This window comes from Fukomys damarensis, unplaced genomic scaffold (genome assembly GCF_012274545.1).
Source record: "Fukomys damarensis isolate Sample0158 unplaced genomic scaffold, DMR_v1.0_HiC HiC_scaffold_30, whole genome shotgun sequence".
NCBI lineage: Eukaryota > Metazoa > Chordata > Mammalia > Rodentia > Bathyergidae > Fukomys > Fukomys damarensis.
In genome coordinates this window covers 23,651,840-23,666,429 of record NW_022900942.1, presented here as the reverse complement: position 1 = coordinate 23,666,429, position 14,590 = coordinate 23,651,840, and the positions used below count along the sequence as shown (strand labels likewise).

The window sequence follows — 14,590 nt, the reverse complement described above, 5'->3', positions numbered from 1 at the left end:
TTTAAAAGTTAGAAATTGTTAAACAAGGTTAAGATAAATGGATGTTTATCATATAATCCTTTTAACTTTTGTGTACTTGAAAAATTCTTAAAATAAAAAAGCTAAGGGGAAGAAAAGTTAAACTTTCTTAGTAATAGGCATGCAGCTCAGTGGTATAAACCTTATTATGTGCAAGGCCCAAGATTCAATCTCCAGCAAAAGAAAAAAATAAAGAAAACCTAAAACAAACTATATTTGTCTTTTCTTTGGCAACTAAGGAATTCACCCAAATGTATTGTCCAAATATTTTAATTATTTGTAGTAATTTATGTTAAAATATTTTTGTGTACTATACTTAATCCTAGCTTGATTTTATTTTGTTGCTCGTTTATTTATTATATATTTATCATTAAGCCACTGTAAGTTTATTTCTGGAAATTCAACAGAGTATTCAAGATCATTCATTCTTCTAGCAGTCAACAAATACTTGTTAACTAACTATTATGGCTTGTATTTAAATGTCCCCCCAAAGCCTTATGTGGCAATAGGTGGGACTTTTACAAAGATGTGTGCGACTGCTTCGTGGTACAATACTAGGAATTAAAGGTGCTAGGATTAAGGATACTAAATCAGTCCACTGATTGGTTTGGCACTGCCCTAATCCAGGTGGCTTTGCTACCTTCTGCCGCTCATGAACTATCTTTCCTCTGCAATGCCTGCCTGCCATGCCACCCTGCCTTGGAGCTAGATGATTATAGATTGAAACCTTTACAAACCACAAGATAAATAAATCTTTCTTCCTTTAACTTTGGGTGTCAGGTATTTTGTTTCAGCAACAAAAAAAGTAAGACATTTCCTACATGTATTCTAGGAACTGGAGATAAAATGTCATGTTAAGTCCCAGTCCTCATAGAACTTGCACAATGGTAAGTATTATAAAAGAAAATAAAACAGGATAAAGGGATAGAAAGTAATTATGACATGAAGGGCTTTTGAGGGGCCTGCCATTAATTTAAAAAAAAACAATTATATATAGAAGTCTCATAAGTCTAAAGAATTATTTTTTCCAAAGCTAGTTATAAAAGCCAGACATACATTAGTGATACAGATTTAAAAGAGCTAATTCTTTAATTTTGAATTTTATATATTTTTTATACTTTACACCTACATTTTCTAAACACTATTGTAATAGTAATTTATTAATATTTATGCTTGTCATTATTAAAGAAAAAATAAAGGTTTATGTTTAAAGTAAAAGATAATATTGGCTGAGGCAGGAAAAATTAAAGCACAGCCTCGGCAACTTAGTGAGACCCTGACTCAAAATCAAAAATAAAAACGATTGAGCACATAGCTCAGTAGCCCCTAACTTCAATCACCAGTCCAACAGAAACAAGGAAAGAAAGAAGAAAAAGGTAAGATAATAAAGGGGTTTGTGAGCCAGGTTTGGGAAATTAAGACAAGTTTGCCAAAGAAACTAAGACCACACATTTCAACTCAGATGATGCCAGCTCCTACAATAGTAGAAATAACACCTAGAAGGAAACTAGAATCACAGTGCTAATATAGAACACACACAAAAAAAATGTACAAGTGCCCTCTTCTGTTTCTCATTACCTCCTCTGTGTTGAAAGTAAGTTGAACAGTAAAATATTTTACTGTTTACTTGATCTTAGGATAATGTTTGTAAGGGATGTCTATGTACTAGTGACATGCTTACCTAATAAACGGTGCTCTTGAGTTTCCATTTTCATCTAATTCATAAAGTGCATCTGCTCGTAGGCCATCAGCAACGAAGAGCACTATTCTTTTTGCTGGAGGAGGCAATGGTGTAAACCGAGGAGTCATTCCATGAACCAAAGGAGATGTAAAGTAAATGTCAAAGATGGAGGCAAAGAACACAAAATGTACGAGCAGTCCCAAAGTAAAGAACAGCAGCATATCCAGTGTAACTAATCATCTTAAAGAAAAACAAAGTAAACAAAATTAAACTGGGATAAATCTTGATGGAATCATGTCTTTTCATATACATATATATATTTTTGGGTACCAGGGATTGAACTCGGGTCCTTGCACTTGCAAGGCAGGCCACCGAACTGCTGAGCTAAATCCCCGGCCCTTTTCATATATTTTGATGACTACATATAAATTTAATATATTTAAGGATGCTCTATGTATCACAACTTCACTCTCATTTACAGTGGAAACAAACGTTATTCCATAATGACAGAGAATACCAAAATAAAAACATGATAAAATAAGCCACGCAGAAAAAGTTCAAGTATAATAAGTAACTGGGACTAATAAGCTATATAAAATAGAAAATGAAATTCAAGCTATTCTTGGTTGTCCATATGACAAATGTTGCCATTCTCAGAATTTAAAATTATTCAAATTATTTACAACTATTTAAATATTTATGAACTGATTAAAATTATTTAAATGTTTTCACTTGAATCTTTTGTTTTTGGAAATCAGCTCAGAGGGTTCTTAAATTGACCAAGAAACATGCATTCTATTCAGTTAGCTGAGATGGATGTAGCAAGTTAAATTTCATCCATGCTTCAAAAATTTTGCACTCATTAAAGAACATTTTATTTTAGAATTCGAACCGATACCAAAAAAATGTTACATTTATTCATCAGTAAAAGTGATTCAGGTGTATTGGGGTACTGCAGAGACCACCAAAATACTCAAAAATCTAATGAACTTACAAATACTAAAGAAAAGAAAGCTAAGCAAAGTAAAACACTTACGGAATACTGTAAGACACTGTCATTAAAGTGACAAGATCAAATAGTCTATAGGAGTAGTTTTCAAAGCAGTCTACAATTAGCTTTTGCTTCTCTGTTGATAAATATTTCTGTAGATTAAGAAGAAAAAAAAAAGTATTCAAACTTCTCTTACTTCTAACAGCGTTCAATACAATAGTGACCATGGGCCTGAAGACACCAAAGATGTGGTTATTTGAACTACAGACACATTCTTCTAGACTTGAAAAATGGAAAAAAGTCATAGCAAAAATATCCTGAAAAAACAAATGATATGCTGGAAAAATGCTTATCAAAGACAAACACACCAAAAAAGAAAAAGGGTCAAATTAAGGCCACCTTTTTTTTCCCCTGAGAGAACTAGTTATCCCATAAAGTATAAAAATTTCTTAGTAAATAAATTGTACCTTGCAATCTAATGCAATACTCTCAGAGTAAATGTTTCCTTCTTTTTTTAGTATGTATGTACTTTATTTGCACAATAAGAACCACTTTAATAATGTTATTCTGAATATTAATCAGATAAGATGATTAAGATTAGAAAATACAGAAAAAAATACCTATGATTCCACCACCTGGAGAAAAATCTGTTAATAGGTCTAACAATTTTTACTCTATGTATATTTTTACGAGGCACACAAATTATTAATGTTTTTCTTTTAATATACATTAACATATCTCAAAAAACAAACTTCTCAAAGAAGTTACCATACTCTTTACTGTTACCGTACTCTATTGTATGGAAGAATGTTAATTTTCCTACTCATCCCTGTATGAGTAAGCACTGAAATGTTTCTTTATTTTGCACTAGTAAAAATATCAATGTGATTAAATTTATATGTAATTTTTATATGTTAACATTTTAGATATTTTAGATCACGTGCTGGAGATCCAACCTATCAGTGTAATTTTTTTTCCATTAATTTCATTGTACATTTTAGGTATACAATACAGTTAAATTCATTGTTGGGATCTTATAACTGTACATGATGTATCTTGGTTCTTATGTTTTCCCTATTCTCCTGCCCTTCCTTCACCCCCTCCACCCTTCCCTACTTACAAAGACTTTGTTTCCATTTTTTCCTTTTCTCATATTTTTTTCTTTTCCCTTCTTCCCCTTCCCCTACCCTTCCCACTTTCCCTATTCCTTTAGCCCTTTTCTTCCTATTTCACATGATCAATTATACCATTTGAATCTTATTTACATATAAGTGCAATTTCTGAGTTGAAGCTATGAGTACCTAAGACTTTTGATATACTGAATATGTAAACAATTTTTCCAGTTGAATATTAGTTGTTTGAATTAAGCTATTCTTTTTCTTAATCTCACTAGGCTTCTTGAAGAAAAAGTGACTACTTCAAAAAAGACACAGCATAACAAAGTAAAATTAAATTTGATGAAAAAAGGTAACAAGTACATCTTAAGTGATGTTATAACTTGTACCTCGATATTCCCCCAGAAGACTCATATAGTCACAGTGGGGCATTCTGGAGGTGATAGGGTGTGTGATACTGGGATTAAGGGTACATGATTTATAATTGGTCCAATTATTGATTTAGCATAGTTCTAGGAGTGGATAATTGGGAAAGCTCAACCTGGGTGTGGGTAGCACCACCCAAAAAAGGGTGGAAGGAATAAAAAGGAGAGGCAAACTGCTGCTTGATGCTCACTGCCTTCTGCCTGTGATGCCATGAACTATTTCTTCTCTACAATACCCCTCTGCTATGCTGCCTTTCTTTGAAGTCAGCTGACTATGGACTAAAAACTTTACAAATTGTGAGCTAAATAAACCTTTTCTTCTTTAACTTTGTGTGCTAAATATTTTGTCTCAGAAACAAGAAAAAATAACTAGACAAGTGACAAGATTTTAAACTGAAAAACTATTTTTAATCATCACTTATTCACTAAACAATTGAAAAATACCCTCAGGCCTTTTATCAAATATATATTTGAGCTTTTGATTTTGCTTTTAAATATTTAAAAATACAGTGAAATTCCCAATAAAATTCAGCATTTATCTTTATTCAATTACCCACAGATCATTCAAGAAATTCCTGCATTTCTTGCTGGCTACCTAGTGAGAATGTGCACTGATTTCTATCTTCAGTTCTTCACAAATTGTCACTGCTTTTATTACTACAGTGGGGATCCTTCAGGCAAAAGACTCACTCTACTCTTTAGAGACTATACATAGGCCTCAATGAAAAAAAGGCCTACTGCCATATCTAACCATATCCAATTGTATTTTTCTATTGGAAATAGTCTTTATTATTTTAAATCTAGTATTTTCATGATATTCCAGTCCATGAAGAAAGCTGGATTAGTTGCTTTTGTGGCACACCGTGTTTTTTATTTTTGAACAATTTTGTTTCAAGAACATTTAAAAAATTTTAAAAACTTTAAAAATTTCCCATAGAATACAATGAAGATAAGCAAAAGTACTTATACCATAAAGTACTATAAGTACTTTGATATGAGTTTATCATCATGTGTTCAAAAAGATCTAGCTTTTAAGGAATAAATCCATCTAGGTTCAAAGTTGTAGGTATCTGAAAAAAATCAAATGGAAAAATAAGAAAATGATAGGAGTAAGTACATGTCTTTCAACAGTAACCCTGAATATAAATGTTTTTAAATTATTCAATTAAAAGAAACAAGCTAGCAGATTAGATTAAAATACAAGACACAACTCTGATGCCTGTAAAAAACATACTTCTCCAGAAAAGACACAGACTGAAAGTGAAAAGACACAAAATGATATTACCTGTAAATGGATCCAGAACCAGTCAAGAGTAGATATATCCAAATAAGGAGACTTCTACCCAAAAATTAGTGAGAACATAGAAAAAGGGCACTACATATTGGTAAAGGGACTAACCCACCAGGAAGTTACAGCAATTTAAAATATATATTCACAGAACACCATCGCATCCAGTTTCATAAAAAACCACTTGACCTGAAAGGACACATACATCCCAATACAATAACAATGGATGACTTGAAAATTCTACTCATATCAATAAATAGGTCATCCAGATAAAAAATCTATACACACACACACATACACACACACACACACACCAACCCAGAGTTTAACTACACTAGAGATTAAATAAACTTAAACATAAAACATTCCATCCAACAACTGCAGAATACACATTCCTCTCCACAATTCACATAAATTACTCCAAAATATATCATATTTTAGACCATTTAGGAAGTCTTAACAAATACAAAAATAATGAAATAATGTCTGTCACCATGCTGGTCATGGTGGTGCATGCCTATAATCCTAGAACTCAGGAAGCTGAGTCAGGAGGATCACTGTGAGTTTAAGGCCAGCCTGAAAATCCATACATAGTGAAATCCTGTCTCAAAAATAAAAATGAAAACAAAAAAAAAAGCAAAAAAAAACCCAAAACTAGCAATTCACAAGAAAAACTATACAAATATGGAGAATGAAAAATTCACCTTTGAATGATTTGTAAGCATTAAAGAAATTTAAGGGTAAATTTTAAAATTCCTGGAATCAAATGAAAATGGAAACATAATACACTAGAATCTCTAGGTTACAACAAAAGCAATACATACAAACAGATTTTTTTTGTACTGGGAATCGAACTCAGGACCTTGTGCTTGCGAGGCAGGCATGGTGCCACTGAGCTAAATCCCCGGCCTGATACAGAGGGAATTTTATAACTTTAAGTGCCTACTTAAAAAAAATCAGAGACTTCAAATACATAACCTAATGATGCATCTCTCAAGGCCAAAGGAAAGCAAGAACAAGCTAAAAAAAAGGAAAAATAAAAAAGATCAGGACCGAAATTAATAGATACTAAAGGAACAAATCAAAGAATCAATGAAACAAAGAGTTGGTTTTTTGAAAAGATAAACAAGATTGATAAGCTCTTAGCCAAACTAACCAAAAGAAAGAAAGATAAGACCCAAATCAATATAATTAGAGTCAAAAGAAGGGGATTACCACAGGCATCACTGAAATCCAGAGGAACATTAAGATTTATTTTGAAAACCTATATACCAATAAATTAGTGTAGAAGAAATGGGCAAATTTCTAGACACATTGGACCTAACAAAATTGAAGCAAGAGTATGTAAACCTAAATAGATTAATTACAAGCAAAGATTGAAACAGTAATATAAAGTCTCCCAACAGTAAAAAGATTTGTTGCAGAATTTTTGCCAGACCTTTAAAGATCTAATATCAATGTTCCTCAAACTACTGCATAAAACTAAAATGGAAGGAATGCTTTCAAATTCATTCTATGAAGCCAATATTATCATGATATCAAAACCTGATAAGGGTACACATACACACACAAATTAGAGATTAAAATATTGATGAATATAGGCACAATAGTCTTCAATAAAATACTTCCAAACAGAATTCAATAACATTAAAACGATGATATACCATGATCATCTTGGTTTCATTCCCAGAATGAAAGGACTGTTCAATATATACAAACCAATGAATATAATATGCCACATAAATAGAATAAAGGATGAAAAAAATCACATGATCATCTCAATTGATACAAAAAAAGCCTTCAAAAATTCAACATCATGATAAAATTCCTGAAGAAACTAGGTATAGAAAGATCACACTTTAAGATCATAGAGGCTACATCTGAGAAATTCATACCAAATGGAGAAAAAAAATTGAAAATATTTTCTCTAAAATTAGTAACAAGACAAAAGATATTCACTCTCCACACTCCCATTCAACACAATACTTTTTTAGCCAGTAAAGAAATAAAAGAGAAACAAATAGAAAGGAAAAGAGTCAAATTATTATTTGCAGATATGACCCTAAACATAGGAAATCATGAAGGCTCCCCCAAAAGATTTTTAGATCTGATAAACAAATTCAGCAAAGTGGCCGCATACAAAAATCAACAAATAAAAATTAATAGTTTTTCTATACACCAATAATGAACTAGCTAATAAAGATAGCAAGAAAATAATTCTACTTATAATAGCATCAAAAAAGTCAATAATCCCCCCAAAAATAGCTAAAAAAAGAATTCAATAAAATACCTAGGAATCAACCTATCAAAGGAGTTGAAAGACCTCTACAGTAAAAAAATTATAGGACACTAATAAAAGAAACTGATTATGACATTAGAAGAGGAAAAGACCCCTCATGATTATGGATCTGCAGAATTAATACTGTTAAAAAAGGTCATTTTACCAAAAGCAATCTACAGATTCAGTGCAATTCCCATCAAAACACCAATGGCATTCTTCCAGAAATATGAAAAAACAATCCTAAGATTAATAATGGAAATACAAAGACCCAGAATAACCAAAACAATCCTGAGAAAAAAGATGAACACTGGAGGCATCAGAATACCCAATTTCAAAATATACTATGGAGCCACAGTAACCAAAAATAGCATGGTACTGGCACAAAAATGGGCATGTAGATCATTGGAATACTATAGAGGAAGACAGATAAATCTACACAGCTACAGCCAACTGATTCTTGACAAAGAGCCCAAAAACACATTGGAGAAAAGACAACCTCTTTAACAAATAGTACTGAGAAAAATCATTATCCATGTATACAAGATTGAAACTAGATTCCCATCTCTAGCCCTGTATAAAAATCAACTCAAAATGTATAAAAAGCTTAGACATAAGACCTGCAACTTTGAAAAGTTAGAACAAAACATAAGGGAACCACTTCAACACATAGGCACAGGTGACTTCCTGAGTAGAATTCCAATAGCTTAGAAAATAATGGTAAGAATCAACAGTAAAAAGCTTCTCCACAACAAAGGAAAATAAAAGAATAAAGAGGGAGCCTACAGAATGGAAGCAGAATCTTTGCCAGCTACTGTTAAAAGATTAATATCTAGAATATCTAAAGAACTCAAATATCTCAACTCCAAAAGAATAATCCAATCAAAAATGAGCATAGCAGGGAATACCTCTTCAAAAATGCAAATGACCCATAATTATATGAAAAAATGTTCAACATCTTTATCCATCAGGCAAATACAAATCAAAACTGCATTGAGATTCCATCTCAACCTAGTATGATGGCTACTGCCAGGAATACAAAAAACAATAAATGCAGTTGAGGATTCAGGGAAAAGTGAACTTTATAACTGGTTGTAGGAATGTAAACTAGATCACTATGGAAATCAATATGGAGTTCCTAAAAAAAAGTAATAATACCTATATAATCCAGCTATACTACTCCCTACTATATACAAGAATTAAAGTCATAATACTATAGAGATACTTGTACACCCATATTTACTGTAGTACAGTTCACAAGAGCCTAGGAGCCAATCAATGATCAAACTCAGGGTCTTGCACTTGCCAGGCAGGCACAGTGCAACTGAGCTACATCCCTGGCCCCACTTCATTTTTTTTAAATAGGCTTTTATTGTCTTCTGTAAACATATTACTCTACATTATTCTTTTCATTTTGTTTCTTTCTCTGATCAATGTAGAACAGTTTCTTTACGGTCAATGAATTTTGAAGTTACTCATAACTTGGTCCTAGCCCATTCTCTCTTCTTAGCCTATATTTTCTATCCTGACAGGTTTAATTCTATCCCTAATTTCACAATCTCAGGAGACAGCCCTGTCTTGCACCCAAGTATGCAAGTCAGAGAATTAGGAGCCATTCATTATACCATATTCTTCCCCCACATTTAATCCACTAATCATGTCTAATTCTATTTGTCTTACTCTCCACTGCCATTCCTGTAGTCCACTATTGTATACCATCTCTCACCTGAACTACTAAGACTACAACAGGTCTCTCCATAAACACTCTGTTTACTGTTTCATTTGCCATGAAGAGAGCTGCCCTTGTTTTCAAAATGTAAATCTGAATATTTCAGTTTCATAAAATCCTGCAGTGTCCTTCATCATCCTAATCAAGACTAACAAGGTCCTACAAGGTCTAGTCATTGTCTTCTTTACTAATCTTGGCTGATAACACTCTCCCTTGCTGTATGGTTATCTCACCTCACCGTCCTTCTTTTATTTCTTCAAGTAACCCATATTGCCTATTGCTCTAATACCTTTACATGTAGAATTTCTCTCCACAGAGTGCACTTCGAACCTATCCTCCATCCTCTCACACACCTGTGTTTTCCTATTATCTCCTTTCAAGCTTCATTTCTTCAGAGACTGTGCAAACTACGATAGAAGCCGAAATCTTTAGTTTGTAATTACACAGTTATATGTCTTGACTACTTGAATTAACGTCTGTCTCTGCCACTTCATTGTAATTCTGTAACAGAAGGAAAGGGCATCACTAGCATCCATCAGAGTCCTATTCACTTAATAAGGACTCAGATGTTTGCTAACTAAATTATTTAGGATGACTGTCCAGTGCGATTTCAAAAATAAGTGCAATATGCACTATTGCCACTAGAGGCTGCCTTGCTTATCGTTTTGGGCCTCCTGAACAAGAGCTGTGAAAATAGCCCCACAGCCTAAGTTTAAGTAACTGTCTATAGATAAAACTGCAATGATGGTAAAAAAATCAACATTCATATGCTATTTTTTATTATCAATAACATGTACAGTAATTAATATTATTATATACATTTCTCTTTAAAGAAAATATTTTATTCAAATTAAAAAAGAAAACTATTTTCTATTGAATTGCTTGGAATTCTCCAAAATAAATGTATAATCATTAAATTTTTAGAAAGACATATACCAATAAAAGTTATATCTAGCTTATATCTGTGGAGTGTTTAACATACTGAGAAAACAATAAAATATTAGATATTAAAATTTCAATCAAAAACTTGAATTTAGAGTGTTACTTTTGATTACTTTAAAACTACCAACACCAAAAAATAAATTTTCACACTAATATGATTGAAGTACTTGTTCGATCCCTTGTACCAAAAGCAAGCAAACAAACATAAATAAATAAATAAGGTATGAACTTCAATGACTATGCTTATTATTCAGAGGAAACATTAGCTGTAAAGGCCTAGATGAATGCAACTCTTTCCAAGTAGGAAGTTTCCCAACACTATTAATAATACATTACATTAAGTGGAGATCAGAAATTATTAACAGTCTAGTGTGTTATTTCTTATACATTTTAAATTGATAACTAAAATCCTACATATGGTGGTGGAAAACGTACCCACTGTGAGGATTGGCCAGTTGATTTGTTATGGGTTTGTAATGTCATATTCCTATTGAATAGGAATTAGAAGGAAACTATAGGTTTGAACAGGAAATAAGTCATAGAGGAACTTCTACATCCAACTTGTTACAACTCTGAGGAAATACATTAAATCTATTTTCAACTTGTCCTTTAGAACTCCAACCCTAAATTAAAGCTATTCCCTCTTTTTGTCTTACTGATTTTATTGCCTTTTCAGGCAATACTGCTAAAAAAGTATGTTTTTAAAAACCTGTCAAATGTTCCCAGTTATAGTAATATTTCATTAGTAACATCATTTATAATATTCTAGATACCAGCACTGCAACAAAAACATTCACAATTTTGACAGATAAAAGCAAGTGAGGCTCCAAGAAGCTAGGTTTCAGTTTTTCAAGGTTTCGCAATAGATAATGCACACAACTGGGGTTTGGATTTAGGCTTTTCATTCTGATCAGCATAATTCTCTTCAAGAACCCTAAATGTAGGAGACTTCTAAAATTCCCCTTACAGAGATGAAAATTTATTTCTAAGCATGTCCTTCCTATGACATTCAATAATATTTCCTCTCTGTATTTCAGACAGTGTTTCAATTTTTAATCTGTCTGGTAAACTCAATTAAAATTAGGACCAGTAATTTCTTTGGCTAAGAAATCTATAACAGGATACAGTATTGGCCATTTTGATACTACTGTATTTTTGTAATATTACAGTTCCCCCCACGTTTTTCTTCAATATATGGCAGAAAAAATATTTAGCATTAGAACATCAGTTTTATGAAAAAGTACTTAACAGTTCATAGTACTAACATTATTGTTATTTTAAAAGGCCTTTCTAGTAAAAACCAACCAAATAAAAAGAATCCCCAAATCCTCATTCAAAAGTAAAGTTTTGTTTACATAAATTAAACATAAATTATGGAATCATAAGTTAAAGCCTACACTTAACTGTTGACATACTTTCACATGTAAACCAATCACTTGACCTAAGGTTATATGATAATGCTCCATTTTTATTTTTCCTCAGATCCAAAGGAAATACTTCACTACTTCAATGTAGTATGTAACTTACCTGACGGTCATAATTACTATTTCTTTTGGTGCTTAGTGGAAGCTGTACAGTAAGGAAGGAAATCTAAGACCTACAAAAGTGACAAGTTTTGTTTGAAGAAAATGGAAGCTATCAAGAATAGTCTAAAAGTGGTGCCTGGAAAAAAATTTTTTTAATGCCACTGACTGTAATCAAAAGCTCACATAAAAGATAAATGTTGATCTTCCAAACTTAGGAGTATAGCTGTTTTGGGTGCTAATGCTTCATAAACTCTCAAACAGGGCCAGGGATTTAGCTCAGTGCTTTCACCACCTGCCTCGCAAGCGCAAGGTCCCGAGTTCAATTCTTGTACCAGAAAAAAATAATCATACTTGAACTCTCAAATTTCCAACTTTTAAAAATGAACAAGCCAGAAGGCTGCAAGGCATTTTGGGAAAAGAATGGCTTTGGACTTGAGACAAATTATGTTACTTTCTTTTAGTACTGGAGAAAGTGGAGTTCGAGTATTTATTAATGACCAGGTCATTACACTCTCTAGGCTTGTTTGGTTATTTTTCTACTGGTGAAAGACGATTTGATATTTTGAAGAGTCTTTCTTGTGCAAATTTTTACGAAATCCTAAGTGTTTACTGAGCACTTAAGAGTTGTCGAAGTCGAGCTGTGTACAGATTCCCCCGTCCCATTTTCCGTGCAGTCTCTCCACCCCAGACCCCACACTTTTGCTGGACTAAGTCCAGTGACGGAAGGCGCGGCTCCCTGGAACAGCAAGTTGGTGGCTGTCGCTAGGCCTGCACGGTGAGCAAGCGCGTGGCTGGAGCCAAAATCTACGTACTGCCCTGGGCAATTACTATCGGTGTGGAGAAAATGTCACCGACTAACTGGTAACGGCAACAAAAGGTGAAGCACATTAGGGAAACAGCACCTCAGCAGGCGTGAGGCCACCGTTTTGGTACTGCACCTCAGCGTCCTGGTCCCTGGACTTTACCTGAGGCTTATCCGGGTCACACCTGATCTCGGGAACGAGACCTCCTCAGGCCGAAGGCAGGACCTAGCGCCATTAAAGCTCTTGGGCAAAGTGAACCTCGGTCCCCGCAAACGTTAGCCCACAAGGAATCGCTAATGCACCTGCACGAACGCCCCTCAACCACTGAAGGCTCCTAACACTTCCCCGGCCGCGGCTGCTCTCGCGATAACTTTCGGGCCTGTTTCCCCCCACCGATAACTCCAGCCAATCCTGGAAGAGTTGTGGGCGGGGTTTTGAGGTTGATTCCCCAGGAGCGAGTCCCTCAATTGCTGGGCTCTGGCGCTGAGAATGGGAGGGGCTGAGGCGTTCTGGGGCGGATCGAAGGCAGGGCACACGCAGTTATCGCGAGAGTGGAGACCAGGAAGACGCCTGCAGAGCGGGCAGCGGGTGCGGTAGCTGCTGGTTGAGTGGGTGGTGCTGCCCTGGTATCCCTAATTTCCTAGTCTACCCCTGACCTCTAAGACGGGAGGCAGGAAGTGGTCAGGCCGGGGCTGTGCAGGTGCTCAGTGCCTGCTGCGGCTCAAGGGAGATTCTTAGTGCGGCCTGTTGGGTACAGTCAGGGAGGCGTCCACACTCCTGACAGAATAAAATGGCGGCAATGGCGCCTGGAGGTGGTGGCGGTGGTGGCGGCGGCGTGAATCCATTCCTCAGCGACTCGGATGAGGAGGACGACGAGGTAGCAGCGACTGAGGAGCGGCGGGCAGGACTTCGGCTTGGTGCCGGTAGTTGTCTAGATCCGGGCTCTGCAGGCTCACTATCGCCGCAGGATCCCGTGGCCTTGGGGAGCTGTGCTCGACCTGGGCTCTCTGGGGAGGCGTCCGCGACTGCGATGGCCCTGGGGGTTACAGGGGAGACCCCCGCCCGCTTGTCAATTGATGCAATCGCGGCTCAGCTCTTGCGCGATCAGTATTTGCTGACTGCCTTGGAGCTGCACACAGAGCTATTAGAGAGCGGCCGCGAGCTTCCTCGACTGCGCGACTACTTCTCTAATCCTGGCAACTTCGAGAGGCAGAGTGGAACCCCGCCGGGGATGGGGGCGCCTGGGATCCTCGGAGCAGCCGGTTTTGGAGGCGGTGGAGGTCGTGAACCCAGTACAACGTCGGGCGGGGGACAGCTCAGTAAGTGGACGCAGCCAGTCTCGCTCCTGAGGGATTGTTGGGATTGTGAGGGGATATTCCTGGGTGGGTACCGAATATTACAGCGTTTTAGGAAGAGAGAGAATTGGAGATGAGGTTCTCTTTATGGTGGAAGCAAAGGAATCCTGCAGTGACTGTTTTCCCTGCCTGCTTCCAGTCTGGCTGGTGTTGCACTTGCTGCTCTGTTGGTGTTTGTTCAGTATCTATAAAATATCTTGAGTTTCCAGTTTACTGCCTATTACGACACTCCAGAAGGCTCCCTTGTAAACTGAGTTATTGCTGCAGGCATTTTCTCTAATCTGAATCACAGTATCAGGAAATGTTTCTCAAATTGCCCTCTAATTTTTTGAATCGAAGTCAAGACAGAGAAAATAGAAAATGTTGCTACTCTCTGAATAAAAGTCAGATGCACTTAAGATGTTGTTTAAGGGACGACTTTCTCAGAAGTGGGATTTCT

The 14,590-nt window shown here is 35.7% G+C and overlaps 2 protein-coding genes across 18 annotated transcripts in view; one reads left to right on the top strand and one right to left on the bottom strand.

The window, feature by feature from the left end:
* The window catches only part of Pign (phosphatidylinositol glycan anchor biosynthesis class N), a 131,767-nt gene extending 118,601 nt beyond the window's left edge, over window positions 1-13,166 (bottom strand). For 2 of the 6 annotated variants that reach the window (XM_010644866.2, XM_010644868.2), the window contains exons 1-3: window positions 12,959-13,166; window positions 2,736-2,842; window positions 1,700-1,793 (exon numbers count right to left, since the gene is read on the bottom strand). Coding sequence is in view for 4 of the 6 variants with exons in the window: in XM_010644868.2 (XP_010643170.1) it covers window positions 1,700-1,733 (34 nt within the window). In the remaining 2 variants the exon portion in view is untranslated. Of the gene's footprint in view, window positions 1-1,699; window positions 1,940-2,735; window positions 2,843-12,958 lie in introns of all 6 variants that reach the window. The other 4 variants (XM_010644867.2, XM_019210785.1, XM_010644863.2 and 1 more) reach the window with 3 other exon arrangements.
* A 179-nt stretch (window positions 13,167-13,345) lies between these two features.
* Window positions 13,346-14,590, top strand: part of Relch (RAB11 binding and LisH domain, coiled-coil and HEAT repeat containing) — a 114,691-nt gene continuing 113,446 nt past the window's right edge. For all 12 annotated transcript variants that reach the window (XM_010644870.2, XM_033757375.1, XM_010644873.2 and 9 more), the window contains exon 1: window positions 13,346-14,115. In XM_010644870.2, the coding sequence (XP_010643172.1) occupies window positions 13,587-14,115 (529 nt within the window). In that variant the 5' untranslated portion in view covers window positions 13,346-13,586. The remainder of the gene's footprint in view (window positions 14,116-14,590) is intronic.